Below are 14192 nucleotides of genomic sequence, written 5' to 3' on the forward strand. Positions count from 1 at the left end.
AAAATCAAGCTTTGTGCAGATTTCGCTTCAGACCAGGGGTTTAGTTACTATTTAATGAAAAATATAATTTGATGCTGACACAAATATAAAAATAGGTTAGCATACATATTTCTCCTCTGAGGACCACATCCAGACTGGGAACCATATCCAGACAAGGACCAGACTGGAAACTATATCCAGACCAGTGTGACAGTAGCTCAGTGGTAGAGCAACTCGTCTCAACTCAAAGGTTGTGGGTTTGATTCCCGGCTCTGCTAGTCTACATGCTGATGTGTCCTTGGGCAAGACACTTGTGCTGAGTGAATTGGTGTGAATGGGTGAATGGCAAAACTGTAGAGTGAAGCAGCTTTGAGTGGTCATCAAGACTATAAAAGCCATTTACCAGGACCAGACCAGACAAGGAACCATATCCAGACCACATCCAGTAATGGGACCTACATCCAGATCCAGAACCAAATGCAGGCCACATCCTGACACAGATCTTAATCCCAACTCCATACAGTATCAGGACCATATCCAGAGTACATTCAGACCCTTGACCACAACGAGACCAGTGATTAAAATTAAAATGTATATGAAACTCAACAATCAACAATGCAGCATGATGAGCTAGATGATCAATCCCTAGCTCTGACTTCTAACTCTCCTCTGAGACCAACAGTGCTGCTTCTTATTAGTTGCTATTTTTTCCTCCTGCTGCATTTACACAGCTTTCTAGTGTGTGAGCAAGCGTGTGCGCACGTGTCAGCGTCTTGGCAGGCGAGAGGGTTTTCCATTTGGGGGAACTCCCTTCTTCTCTTTTCCTCAGCCCTTAACCCCCCTTTAAATGTAACTACTCTCCCAGCTAAATAAAAGCCTCTCTAGACATTTGTAATCCTCGGATCATAATGAGTGTCGTCACAAAGACAAGACTGGGATCACTGACTTTTGTCCTACAAGCATTTCATACTTAAACAAAGAATGGTGTGTTGTTGGTGGGAATATTTCCCACCAACAACACGTGGGAGTATACTGTACATACTGTACATCGTATATTGCACATAACCCTTCCTGAGCTCATCAGCAAACCGCTTCATAAGCTAACTTTATGCACTCTCACAATTTTTTGTGACAAAGTGAAGCTCTGCGAGACAACAATTCCAGGAATGTCTCATTGTGACATAGCAATGAGTCCGGAAGTCAATTGTATTTGAATTAAGGTTGTTTGATCGCTGTGAATCATTGCTAGTTTGGGTGTGGCGATCTCACATTCCAGAGCTTTTGTTGTTTTTTCAGCCAATCAGGTCACGGAGAATACACATGGCTAATTAATATGCACAGATCCCCGCTGGCTCTCTCTGTGTGTGTGTGTGTGTGTGTGTGTGTGTGTGTGTGTGTGTGTGTGTGTGTGTGTGTGTGTGTGTGTGTGTGTGTGTGTGCGTGAGAGAGAGAGAGTGGAACTTTCCAGCAGTTATTGAGCGTGTGCAGTGCGAAATCAAAGCGTGATTGTCATCAAAGCTTTGTTTACAAAGAAAATGGAAAACCGGACAATGACTAAACTGTGGCTGAACTTCTTAACAAAGACAGAGACAGATCTCACCTCTGCTCGGTGAGTGGACTTGTTAGCATTTCAAGCTAGGGATCTTTAAGCTAACAGGTTAGCAGACTTTATCGTCACAAAAACAACAAACAGATGATTATTCAGTGGCTGAAAGAAAGCAGGACACACACAGTAGTTGTCTGAGATGATGACGTGACGCCAGCACCGCTCTATCTCCTTATGAGTGAGTTTTCATTAACGTGGTTAATCTACGTAACGTTAGTGTTCAGTCACATACAGGGACGTTTTTATCTTTTATTAATCCACAGTGCGTTTCAGAACGTAATGTGGCTGCATTGTTATTAAGTAACAAGTAACAACTTTTTTTAGGCAAGAGTATGATGATGACCACTTCCTGGTAATGAACATGGATTGAGTATGAACACCGACATGTCGATATAATAACCAGTTCTTCATTAACCAGTTCTCCTATCAGCTACTTCTTAAAGGGAGACAGATGTTCGACACAGAGCTCAGGATACAATCAGGTTGGACAGCAAATCCTCTCTACAACCGGAAACTAATATCAGATTATATTTGTACTGTTGAAAAGACGGTTCTGCTTCTTGTCTTTACAGTAATTGTAATAGTGAGACAAAGCTGTCTGGTGAAAAACCAGTGAGTGTAAAATGCAGAGATCCAAGGACTTACCTCTGATTGTGTGTTTGTTGGGACTCAGGAACCATGGCAACAGTAGAAGGAAGAGGAAGTAAACCAGTGACAGGATGTTGAACCGCAACAGACAAGCTGTAAAACATCAAACAAAACAAAACCAATAACGTCAAATTACAGCAAATCACTCAGGGTTATTTCTGTCTGTATCTGCATGTATGTGGTAGCTGGAGGAACCCCAAATCCCCCATCTTATCAGAGTCTCTGTCATGTTGTAGAGGTCTGGACTCCATATACTTGTTTTACAACATTTACTACCACATTTTCTTTTTCTAACATCCATCCATCCATTATCTACCGCTTCATCCTCCACCAGAGGGTCGCGGGTGGTGCTGTGACTATCTCAGCAGACATAGGGCGATAGACGGGGTTCACCCTGGACAGTTCACCAGTCCATCACAGGGTCACATATAGAGACAAACCACCATTCACTCACACATTCACACCTACGGTCAATTTAGAGTGACCAATTCACCTAATCCCCATATCGCATGTTTTTGGACTGTGGGAACGGGGCTCGAACCAAGGAACCCGGGTCTTCTTGCTGCAAAGGCAAGAGTGCTAACCACTACACCAACCGTGGGCCCTCTTTTTCTAACAATAACCACATTTAATTTCTAACTCAATTTGCTTAGACCAGGGATGCCAGGGTTACGGCCCGCAGGCGGGACCCGGGCCCGACGTCACATCCAGCCCGTGGGGTGATAAGGGGAAAATATATTTTTTAAATTTTTTATTTCATCTCATTTTAAAAACTGCGCCGGTAGTGCTGATGGTAGACTAGTCATCTTTTAATTGGCCTAATTATGCATTGACGCGCTTTAATGTGCAAGCCTTCAATAAATATAATAAAAATAACAGTTTACACTTGTGTTATTTAAAGGAAATGTGTTTGTTGGCACCTAGTCTATTTTGTTGTATTTCTAATTTAAAAATGTAGGCTACTTGCATGGATAGGCATTTTTAGAGGGTAACTGTCTCCTGCTTTAGGCTGTAATTGTAATGTATGTAATTACATTAAAGGCCTCATTGTGAGGATATTTTGGCGCCAATGCAATTTCTTTTTGATGTGTAGGCCTTCATGAATAATTTAAAATCACGTACCTATCCATGTGTTGAGTCAGTGTTTGGCCTTTTCAGTCCAAAAGCCCCCTGAGGTCTCGCTTGAAAAAACTCCCTGTCCAACTTTGGTTTAAACCAACTAGAAAGTTATGTGCTAATGGTTTGAAAGAGGAGCAGTGTGCAGGTCAGACAGACAGTACAGAATATTTACTGACTAAATGTGAACTGTGTCTCTGTCCTTAAAGGCAGACGTCTGGTATTTGTAAGTTTGTGCCTTGAACCTGCATGAGACAGGAAGGACTGAGCTCAGCCACTCAACTAACGTCTCTCCAGATTATATCTATCCTAGGTTAAGTGTATCAATCTTAGGACTCACTGCTTTACCGCACTGTTAGACTGTCTTTCCGACTTGAAACTTTAAGTTTGTAAACCTCTCATTCACTCTCTCTCACCAAAGTCCATTAAATAATCATCAATTTAGCTCATTGGGATACGTGAGTAAAAGTATGACGAAATATCGTCGTCAACTAACCTTTTTCATGTGACGAAAACGAGACGCGACGTAAATGGTTACGTATAAAATATATAATGCAATATTCTTGACCAATAAAAACGAGATTAAATGTGGTTCACAAGATAAAACTCGCTAATGTCTCTTCATTTTTGTTGATCAAAACGAGACAAGACGAAATAACGTCGTTATGTTTAGTCCTAGGCTGTGTGTCACACTGCGCTGGTGCAGGCGACGTCAATCCCCACTCGCAGCATTATTTAGATGCAGCTGCGCTGGGATTATGGGCCAGGCATCCAGGGAGAAAATTAAAGAAATTATATATGGACATACTTTGATTACAAACAAGTGGAAAACAGACGGCTATTTTCCACCTGCTCTTTCTCGGAGGGGGGTCTCACACAGATTTATTTACCAGGGATATCAATCCAAACGGAATGTGTCATGGAAAAAGATGAGGAGAAATGTGGCCACAAAATAACGGGAAAAAACATTGATTTGATTTGTAAAATGGGTTTGACTAAAAGAAAGATTTGTCTATACTATTATATTGATTGGGTTTATATTATGACTTTTAGACGACTAAAACTTGACTAGACAAAAAAAAGAGTATGAATGTGACTCAAACTAATAAAAACTAAAATGACATTTTGACACAAAGACTAAACCTGAAATCAAAACAGGTCGTCAAAAACAACCCTAATACTGAGAGTAAAATTAGCTTTGATTATACTGTAGGTCACTCATGCTGTGTCAGTCCAGAGGCCGACACACAGTCGTGCGTGTAATGAAAACAGACTTGAAGGAAAACATAGTGGTGCATGGATGAACTTTTCCCACAGAACACTGAGGTTATTTCCTGAGCTGCAATAGTTTGGCATCTCCGTGACTTACCATGAGTTCTGGAGGCAAAAGACATGGAAGGATGTGTGACTGCACACATCCTTAGGTATTATGCTCCAAGTTGCTGAAGAACGTACTCATATTTTCTATTACTGTTGCTTTGTATGCGTGAATGTATGTGATTTGCATTTGATTTGTTTGAAAAACATATATTTTATATACATGCAGTTTGACAAATTGATTAATTGAAAATGATTGTCTAGTAACACTATCAATGCATTATTTTAGTATGATCCTAAAAATAATATTAATAGCAGCTTTCACAATAAGTTGAACTTGTTATGCCTGAGGAACAGTGTATAACCACAGAGAAAGTATCAAATCAACTGACATTAGCCATTTATCTTCTAAATTACAGAAACAGACAGATTTGTTGGTGTGATTGATGAATAACTCCATAATAACGTATATCAGCATAATGTATATCAAATGATATGAGAGAGAATGACACCTCAACATCATCAATATTTTGCTTATTATGTTTCCTGCAACATGTTTGCGTCACACATACACATTTATTCTAAATAATCTGGGTTATATACTAAACATGTGCAGTTGTATACTTGAGACAGAATTGAGTTTTCTCAAACTCTCTCTCACAATAATTGCCACTTGTGACTGAACTACACATTTTTGTTAGATTGTCTTGACCAAAATAAATGCAATATCACATTATTGTGATAGTCAAAATAGACCTGCAAACATAAATGGGTGGAGCCAGGGTCTGCCCCCTACTGTCTCCTCTGCTCACTGTCACTGTCACTGTCAGTGGTTTCTGTGAAACAAAACTCCTCAAACAAACAAATATGGGACTATATGCTCCACGTTAAAACTTTTTTCTCATGTGCAATTATAATTTACTATAACTATAACTGTGGAAACTGATCTAAATATCCTTTCCCTGGTATATGGTGAGGGTCACATCAGTGTGCATTTCAGCACCTTAGTGATGAATAGCTCCGGCTGCTCTTTCTCAGAGATGGTCTCACATTTAGATTTCCCCACGGAGACCAGACACTTTCCACCCTTTTGATCGATAAATAATCGAACAAGGAAGTACGCTGCTGTTCCAATTAAAGAGATCGTACTTGTGTACTCCTGTACTTGGCGAGTATGTACTCCAGTCGTATGTATTTCCCAAGTATGCAGAATACTTGTGTATTGAGAAAGGGCCAGTGTGTCCATGGATAACTTGGGGAATTATCTATAAACCAGTGTCTTTTCCCAACTGTTTCCAAAGAGGATCACATGCAGCCTCCTACATGGAGGAAATGCACTCCAGCCAATGCACTTTGCTATCGGTCCTCTTTTTATTGTTGAGTATACTGGTGTCATCACTCTGACTCCTTTTTAGGCAACTCATGGGACAGTCTCTTGTTCTCAGATGGTAGAGCCATTATAAGTCTGGAACAGACAAAGAACCCAAAACACAAGCACTCTGTTATTTCCTCAGGTTGCTAAAGCAGAACCGTTTTCCTTCCTATCAACAGGAATTAGACCAAACCAGCAGCAGACTGTGTGAAAACCACGTCTCCAGCTTGACTTCTCTTTTCTTCTCTTCACCTCTTTAGCTCTGTCCCTTTTTTCTGATACAATTAATTACAACCCGATCTCCATGATCATATGTGGGTTAACCCTAACCCCAAATCTCCAAAAACAATCGACACTGATTCTCCCGATGTCCTGATGTTGAACCAGATATGGTGGACAGTTGTTGAATGTAGACAGCAACTGTTGAACCAACAAGACCAAGTACAATAACAGAGACACAAAGGTACTATTGTTAAGTGACATCAAACTGGGAGTCTTTTGATGAAGTCATTCATTAAATCCAAAGGTTGCACAGCTGTAATCTGTAGGACACTGACTAAACAAACCCAACCCTGAAAACACACAACTAAAACTCCCGGACAGCACAGACACTACAGGTTAGCTTTGATCTACTCTTCCATATCTTTGTCTCTCCTTTGTTTTCTGCAACATTCCCATGGTCAAATCGAACCCAATGTGTTCACAGCTGACAAACTCAGACAGAATTACAGCGTCTGTTTTTTTCTGTCACATCTAGAGCTGCAACTAACGATTATTTTCGTAATCGATTAATCTGTCGATTATTTTCTAGATTAATCGATGAATCGTTTGGTCCTTACAATGTCAGAAAATGTTTAAAAAAAACATTGATCAGTGTTTGTCAAACCTGGAGATGACGATGTTCTTGAATGTCTTGTTTTGTCCACAAACCAAAATGATTCAGTTTTAATGATTTCTTTGTTATGTGGAGCAAAGACAGAAAATATTCACATTTAAGAAGCTGAAACAATCAGAAATCTTGTTTTAATCATGAAAAAAGCTTCAAACGGATTAATCGATTATCAAAATAGTTGGCGATTAATTTAGTAATCGATTGATAATCTCTAGTCACATCCCTGCGTGGGAAAACTGCATACACAGCAGGTTTACACAATACATCAACATCAGTGTTGATGTACATCACCACTGTAATGGCGGTGCCCCTGAGCAAGGTACTTAACCCCCATTGCTCAGGTGCCCAGTAGCTGCCCGCTGATCCTAATTCTAGGAGAGTTTCTCATAGTGGATGGATCAAATGCAGAGAAGCAAATTCCCCTGCTGTACTGATAAAATGACTAATTTATACAATAAAATATGCAAATATAAACGCACAAACTTGAAATGGTGAACAAAAATAGAATGTTTTTGTTCACCTATGACCAGGTGTTTAACTATGACACCACAAAAGTGTTGATATTTAGTTTTAACTCATTTTGTGTGTTACAGATAACAAACTCCCCCAGTGGTGAGTGTGGCTTCTGTACTAAAAGCACAAACATGAAGAAATGTCACTGAAAAATCAATCCCTTCTTTGGTAAATGTTCTATATTTATATAGCACTTTTTTTTTTGTTTTGATGAACACAAAGTTGCTTTACACTAGTTTTGCCATTCACTCATTCACTCCCACACACTTTCACACTTTCATTCAGCACATTTTCTATCACTCATCTTTCATACCCATTCACACACAGCAACGTGGGGTTAAGTGTCTTGCCCAAGGACACATCGGCATGTATACTTGGGTAGCTGGGAATGAAACCAACAACCTTGTAGTTGCTCAGTTGACGAAGTTCCTTCAGAACTACTGCTAAGTAATTAGCAATTATTTTTTAATTACTCGCACAACTGTGATCGTTTCAAATTATTTGCATTAAAACACAACTGGCGACTTCTCACCTGAGGTTAACAGAGAACAGTGACAGGCATTTCCTCCCCCTGCTGAACTGTAGATCAGTTAAAAAGACTTTACAATCCTGAAAGCGTGGGTTAATTTCCAACAATTACCAGGAAATGTCTAAAATCTCAATATTTAACAGAGGAGTCTAATCAGCGACTGGCATCACCCTACTGCTGTATTTCAGTCCTGTGACTATTTCAGAGTCTGTGTTCCGGTCATAAAGGAAGTAGTGAACATATATTTTTAATTAACTGATTCTTAAGTCACTAGTCACTCGTTTGTGTGTCGTGTGCACAACGATGTCACCGCAGTTTCAAGCAGCCGTGCAGTGATGACTCTGCCCATGTTGAGTAGGTCATTTTTTTGTCATGGAACCCAAACCGTGCCGTGACGAGCTGGGACCATAGTGATGTTTTGACCACGTGTTGCACAAACCCTGCAGTATAGTCTGCGCTCCGGTCATGGAGGAAGTGCTGAACAAATATTTTGAATGAACTGATTCTAATAATTCAGTGCACTGAAAACAACTGCAGCAGTTTCATGCAGCCGTGCAGTGATGACTCCGCCCATGTTGAGGAGGAACTATTATACAACCTTACCGTGCTGAGGCGAAGCGAGTGTGCATAATATGTGTGTACTAGCCTTTTTGTTACCTCTTTAGCACCTTCTCTGGCATTCAAACTGATCTTGTCAGGACCAGTATCCTCATGGAGACCAGATCCTGGTCCCAGAACCTCATTAACTGGCATTAACTGGTTAAGGTTAAGTTTGGGGAATAAGACTTTTTTAGGCTGTTGGAAGTCAATGTAGTGTCCAGTGAAGAATAGCTGTGCGCTATGTGCGACTGTGTGTGTGTGTGTGTGTGTGTGTGTGTGTGTGTGTGTGTTTCTCAGAAAAGCATATTCCTAATATATAACAATGTCACAACAACATTTCCCACTCACACAGTGAGCTCCACCCTGCTGTCAATCATGAAACACACCCAGAAACGTGTGTCAGTGGACAAACATGATAACACTGTTGATTCACCAGAGCGTCACCTATCTCTCCTCACCACTCAGGTCTGCGCTGCATGTTTTTCTAACACGGGCATCAATGATTTGTTGTTTTGGCTTCTCTTCGCTGGTTTCACTGAGGTTGCGACACTTGATCTCAGCTCTCTGACTCTCTTCTTCTCAGCATTTGATCATATCGAACATATCAGCTTTTCAAATAGTTTATATCTGAGGTTAGGCTGCTAAAGCACAACACACACAACTTTGAATGAACATTATACAGTTTACCCATTCATATCTGTTTTAAAATATAGTGTTTTCACAATATAAATTCAAACAACAGAGTAAGGTTTCATAAAACAGCCTTACTTGCGAAATATTCAAACCCTTCGCCTCTGTTCTAAAATGTAATATTTCGTTAAATAAGTCTTAATGAAATCATCAAATGAATAAAGTAACTGTCTGTCTCTTAAATGTGGAATTTGGAATTCTGAAGCTGGTCAGAAAAACTGTTCACTGTTGAGTCACAAACAGAGTGAGGATGTTTGTGCATGACACAAGGCTTCCCCTCTCCACTCCCCCTACTGTCTGTCAGTGGAAAACCAGCCTCGCAAGATCAGGGTCACTGACAATGCATCTACAGTATCATCACAAGCAGAGGTGTAGTGGGCGGGGGAACAGCGTTAACCCAGTGTTTTTTCTTGGCAAGATTCTTTTTTTTGCGCGCATGTACGTGTGTGTGAGACAAGCAGCGGCGTCTGCTAATTGCAATAGTCTATACTTCAAGCATTCATCCAATTATTAGCCTCTGTACTTTTACTGTGCTTCACTTCAGCAGCTCAGCAGCTCACATTCAGCAGCTCACGACCAAGATTCACAGATCCAGCCCCAAAATAAGAGCAAAACAACAACTGACTTTCAAGAAATACAAGCAGAAATGTTGTCTTACCTTTGCTGTTTATCAAAACAAGTTATTTCCACCAGAACAAAACCACTTCTAATGAGTAGTGGTACAGTCATTAATGTGGACGTTTGATGTAGGATTCTAATTAGCAGTGAGAGCACTTTGTAATTACTTGATAATATTGTGATCGTGCTACATCGTGCTACAAAATGCTGATACCAATAATCGGCAAAATGCCTGATACTAATTTACAGGCCAATAATTGATCGACTAGTTTGTGAGGACTCAGTGGAGGGGAAAGAAAATCACTCCACTACTTGCAAAGGGAAAGGAGTTAATCACCATTTTTAGCAGGTTTACCCATGTTTAAAAAAAGCACATGACCACGAATTTTGGTGTGAGAGGTGAAAGACACATGGGACTGTGTGTGTGTGTGTGTGTGTGTGTGTGTGTGTGTGTGTGTGTGTGTGTTGGCGTGGCAGCCTTGGTTCCTCCTCTGTTCTCACAGTCTATAATCAGAGAGCAGACTCAGTCTTCTACCAGTCCGTCCGTCTAACGGTCTGCTTTTGTGTGTATGATGTCGCTCCAGAATATCAGATTCAACCTGACGTGCCGTGATCCGTCCTTTTTGCTGCCTGTTATTGTCATTATGCTCATGACTGTGATAGTGTTTCAGAATATTCATGGCAGCTCCAGGTCTAAGTTTGGCAGTGGATATTTGAGCTTAACCACTGCATGAAATGTTTGGCACAAGCAACAGTCCAACACCTTAAAACCATTAGATATGTCAGTCGACATGACCTTTAATGACTAATGTACAGCAATAGTCTGCTTTAACTATCATAGTTACAGATTTTTGCCTAAGTGCATATAATTGTGTTATTCCCTCATACTATATGTACACTGAAAGAGTTATGAGTAGCAATGATCACCCCCCCCCCCTCCCAAGGCTGGCAGTAAAGTAATAGCGTGTTGGGATGGAGGACAAGGCCAATATAAGGCTGGAGCTGCCGGAGTCTGGCAATGTTCCACAGTTAGTTACAGACTTATCTGTACAAACGTCTTTCACGGTGTCTTTTCCAGACCAGACTCCAACCACAGGAGGGCAGCACAGCAGGAAGCTTACAGCCCCTGAGCTTCCTTCCACACACAAAAGGGTTTAGGTGAATATGCATAATTTTTTTTTTTTTTTTTTTGGAAGATGCTTAGATTGTCTTTCAGGACCTGAAACAGCATTTTTTTTGAAAATGAGTGGGAAAATCTCAAAATGCTGTTGAGCTAAAATGCTAATTTACAGTAAACTTGTAATGAGTGCAGGACCATAGTACTAGAGGACGCACCTCTTTTTATCCCATTTTAATAATTATTGCTCATATTTTTTTGTATTCATTTAATGTAAATATTAGCATTTACATTTCTTGATGGTCCCTATGTGAGACCATGGTAGTTAAGATTTTTCTATTGTGTCAGTATTCTCTCCACATAGAAATGGTGTTTTAGGTGACCAGAAATGTCATGTGGGAAAATCTCAAAACGATGACAAGCAATATGCTACTGTGAGAAAACAATGATCTGCTTGTGTTTGGAGTTAGTTTCTTCACTTAATGATAACATTTATTTTCGTTCCTTAGAGATTAAGAGCAGAGTAGTGAGTGAATCAACGCTCTACAGTGCACACACTGCATTAACATTAGGTTTTAACCGTTCAAAAATTAGGAAATAATCATTTCAATTCATTTATCTGCGAGTGCTGCTGTCATTCAGCATTACATGAGCTACAGAAAACTAGCCATCTTTCCTTGAAGCTGTTGAAAACTTCCCTGAAAATTAGTCAAGCTGTGATCTAGCATGGAAAAATGTGGATTTTCACATTCCTCAGTTTTTTTTTTGCTTTCATGTTGAAGATGTACAGGGCAGTGCCCGGGCATGCTGAACTCTGCTCAGAGCCACAGTTGGCAAAAGAACAACAAAAACAGCAATCATGTCTTTTTTTTCTCTATGTGTTATATTCCACACTTCACATTCACTGGAAAAAGCTGGATGCCCCCCCCCCCCCTCTCTGTCTGTGTGTGTGTGTGTGTCGTTAGGTGCAGCTTTCCTGTTTTTATGGAAAAAAAAAAAAAAGAAGAAAATGGCCAAACAGACATGAATACTTTAGAATCATCCACCCACCACCTCCTCCTCCTCTGTCTGTCTAACACTCACACACTGGTAGTGTTAGTTGGTGTAACAATCATTGTTCCTCTGTGTGCACGTGAACACTGACCTCACTGCACTTCTTTCTTTCCACAGCTACACTGTGACAGTGATCCCAAGGAAATCGGAGCCGTAAGAGTGACTGGAAACCCCAAAGGAAAATGTCTACATTTAAAGCCAATTCTCACTTCATGTTCACAGAAAAAAAACATCTTGTCCAAGTTGAGGAAGCTTATTGGCAGCTGTAATTGTACTGCTAACACATTCCTATCTCTATTGTTTTTCTGAACAATACTGCTACACTTTCATCAGGTATTACAAACCTTATGTGACATCTCAATATTTATCAGAGAAGTCTGTCTGCAATTGTGGTCCTCTACTCGTTTGTGTGTGTGTGTGTGTGTAGCAGAGCCAGAAGAAGGCGAGCGGTCAGTGACGTCACTCTCCTGTGCCGCTCTGTGTTGCCAACTCATTTGAATTTTGGACACTTTTGGACATGAACACGAAAAAGGGAAATTTCTCTGTTTGCTTTGTCTTTTAATTAAGGTACAGAATAAAAAGTCTTGAAGTTGAAAATGAAATATTGATTATTCATTTTATTTATGGATCAAAAATGCAGCTACATTTTGAAACAGAAAAAGCATTTCTGTTAATGCAGAGCATTTCACACCCAGTCCATCTATACGTTAAGTTTACCCTTGGTGTGACTTGTCTTCCTTCACATGCCTGAAACATTATTTCTGTCTCCTGTTTCATCCACTCAGTTTATATTATATGTGGACATGATAATATACAGTCAGGAAGGTCTCAAAGGGGAATTTCAAATTAAAATTGACCTTCATGATTTTTTGAAAAAACTCTCTGGGAAGATTGTTTGAGAGCATGTGGCCTTAGTATTTAACTAATGTATTCTGAAACATACTGAGTGTAAAGAAGGTAAAACATTTTCTATATTTCTCATTTAAAGCAGAACTAGACCGGAAGTTCCTATTATCGCTGTTTTTTTAGTGTGTATCTGTGTCATTACCTTGTTTATGAAGCCCCGACGGTTCTAAACAAACAGTTCAGCCATTGATGAGAACGTTGTGTTTTATTGTAATCTCAGGGCTCAACAAGATCACTGAAAATCCCGTAATAGTTACGTAAACAGCGGTTCTCCTGAACAACAGATCGTCCTGCTCCGGGCACTAGTCCGGGCACATCCGGTTGCGTACATTGAACCACAGAAGAAGAATAACGTCCGTTGTGGAGGTGTTTCACGAGCGACAGTGTCTTCTGACTCTGGGTCTGACTCTGGGTCAAAGGTCGTCAAAGGGACTGAGGCGGGGAGTCGTGAAGAAGCTATTTTTAAACACTGTTAAAACAATGTTTTGATAATTAGGAGCAGTGCATCCACCGTTCCAGAGGGGGGCGCTGTGCTTCTGAGAGCGGATGTGCTGGATAGTACTGGCCAATCACAAGACTCTGTCTTCTGGGGGTGAAAGTTCACTCTGAAATCTCGCAGCAGAAAAACACCGTCAGAAAAGAGGATTTCTATCGGCTCGTTTACAGCAACTAGGAGGTTTTTGACCATAAAAACAAGTTAATGTATGTAAGTAGACCTCCATAACTAACATATATGTGCAACAGGACCACTCTATGTGACCTTTAAAGACTGTCCATTTGTCCCCAAAAGAGGTAAATTGAAGAATTTTCGTCCGGGTTCATGTTTAAATGGCATCTCCATTTCCCCAACAGTCACTTTTGTGGTCAGATTTTCCATGTGTTATTGCTCCATTACAGACAGCTCATTCGTGAGAGGCTTCTGGATCTAAAACTCTCCAAAAGTGTCACATTCTCTGGACGCTGGTTCAAACATGCACCAGCAACTTTATCCAAAAACTGAGAAGGGAAAAATGAAAAATCTGACATAGTTTCCCCAAGTCGAGAAAAGTCTGTATCACCAGTTGAGCTGTAACCACGGCAACAGTGAATAAATTACAGCTCATTATAAATCTGTTCAAACTTGATTTCTGGAAACAGTGACAGCCCTACAAAACATGCATGCCTGTTGCATTTTTAGAATCATTATTATGGTACAGGGAGTTAAAATGGATGAGTTTGAATACCTGAGGTCAACCA

At 40.3% G+C, this 14192-nt stretch overlaps 1 protein-coding gene across 2 annotated transcripts in view; it reads right to left on the reverse strand.

The window, feature by feature from the left end:
- Positions 1–14192, reverse strand: part of piezo1 (piezo type mechanosensitive ion channel component 1 (Er blood group)) — a 94945-nt gene that overhangs the window by 67366 nt on the left and 13387 nt on the right. For both annotated transcript variants that reach the window (XM_083897529.1, XM_083897528.1), the window contains exon 2: positions 2231–2326. In XM_083897529.1, coding sequence (XP_083753655.1) covers positions 2231–2326 — 96 coding nt within the window. The remainder of the gene's footprint in view (positions 1–2230; positions 2327–14192) is intronic.

Source organism: Microchirus variegatus (assembly GCF_963457635.1).
Source record: "Microchirus variegatus genome assembly, chromosome: 11".
NCBI lineage: Eukaryota > Metazoa > Chordata > Actinopteri > Pleuronectiformes > Soleidae > Microchirus > Microchirus variegatus.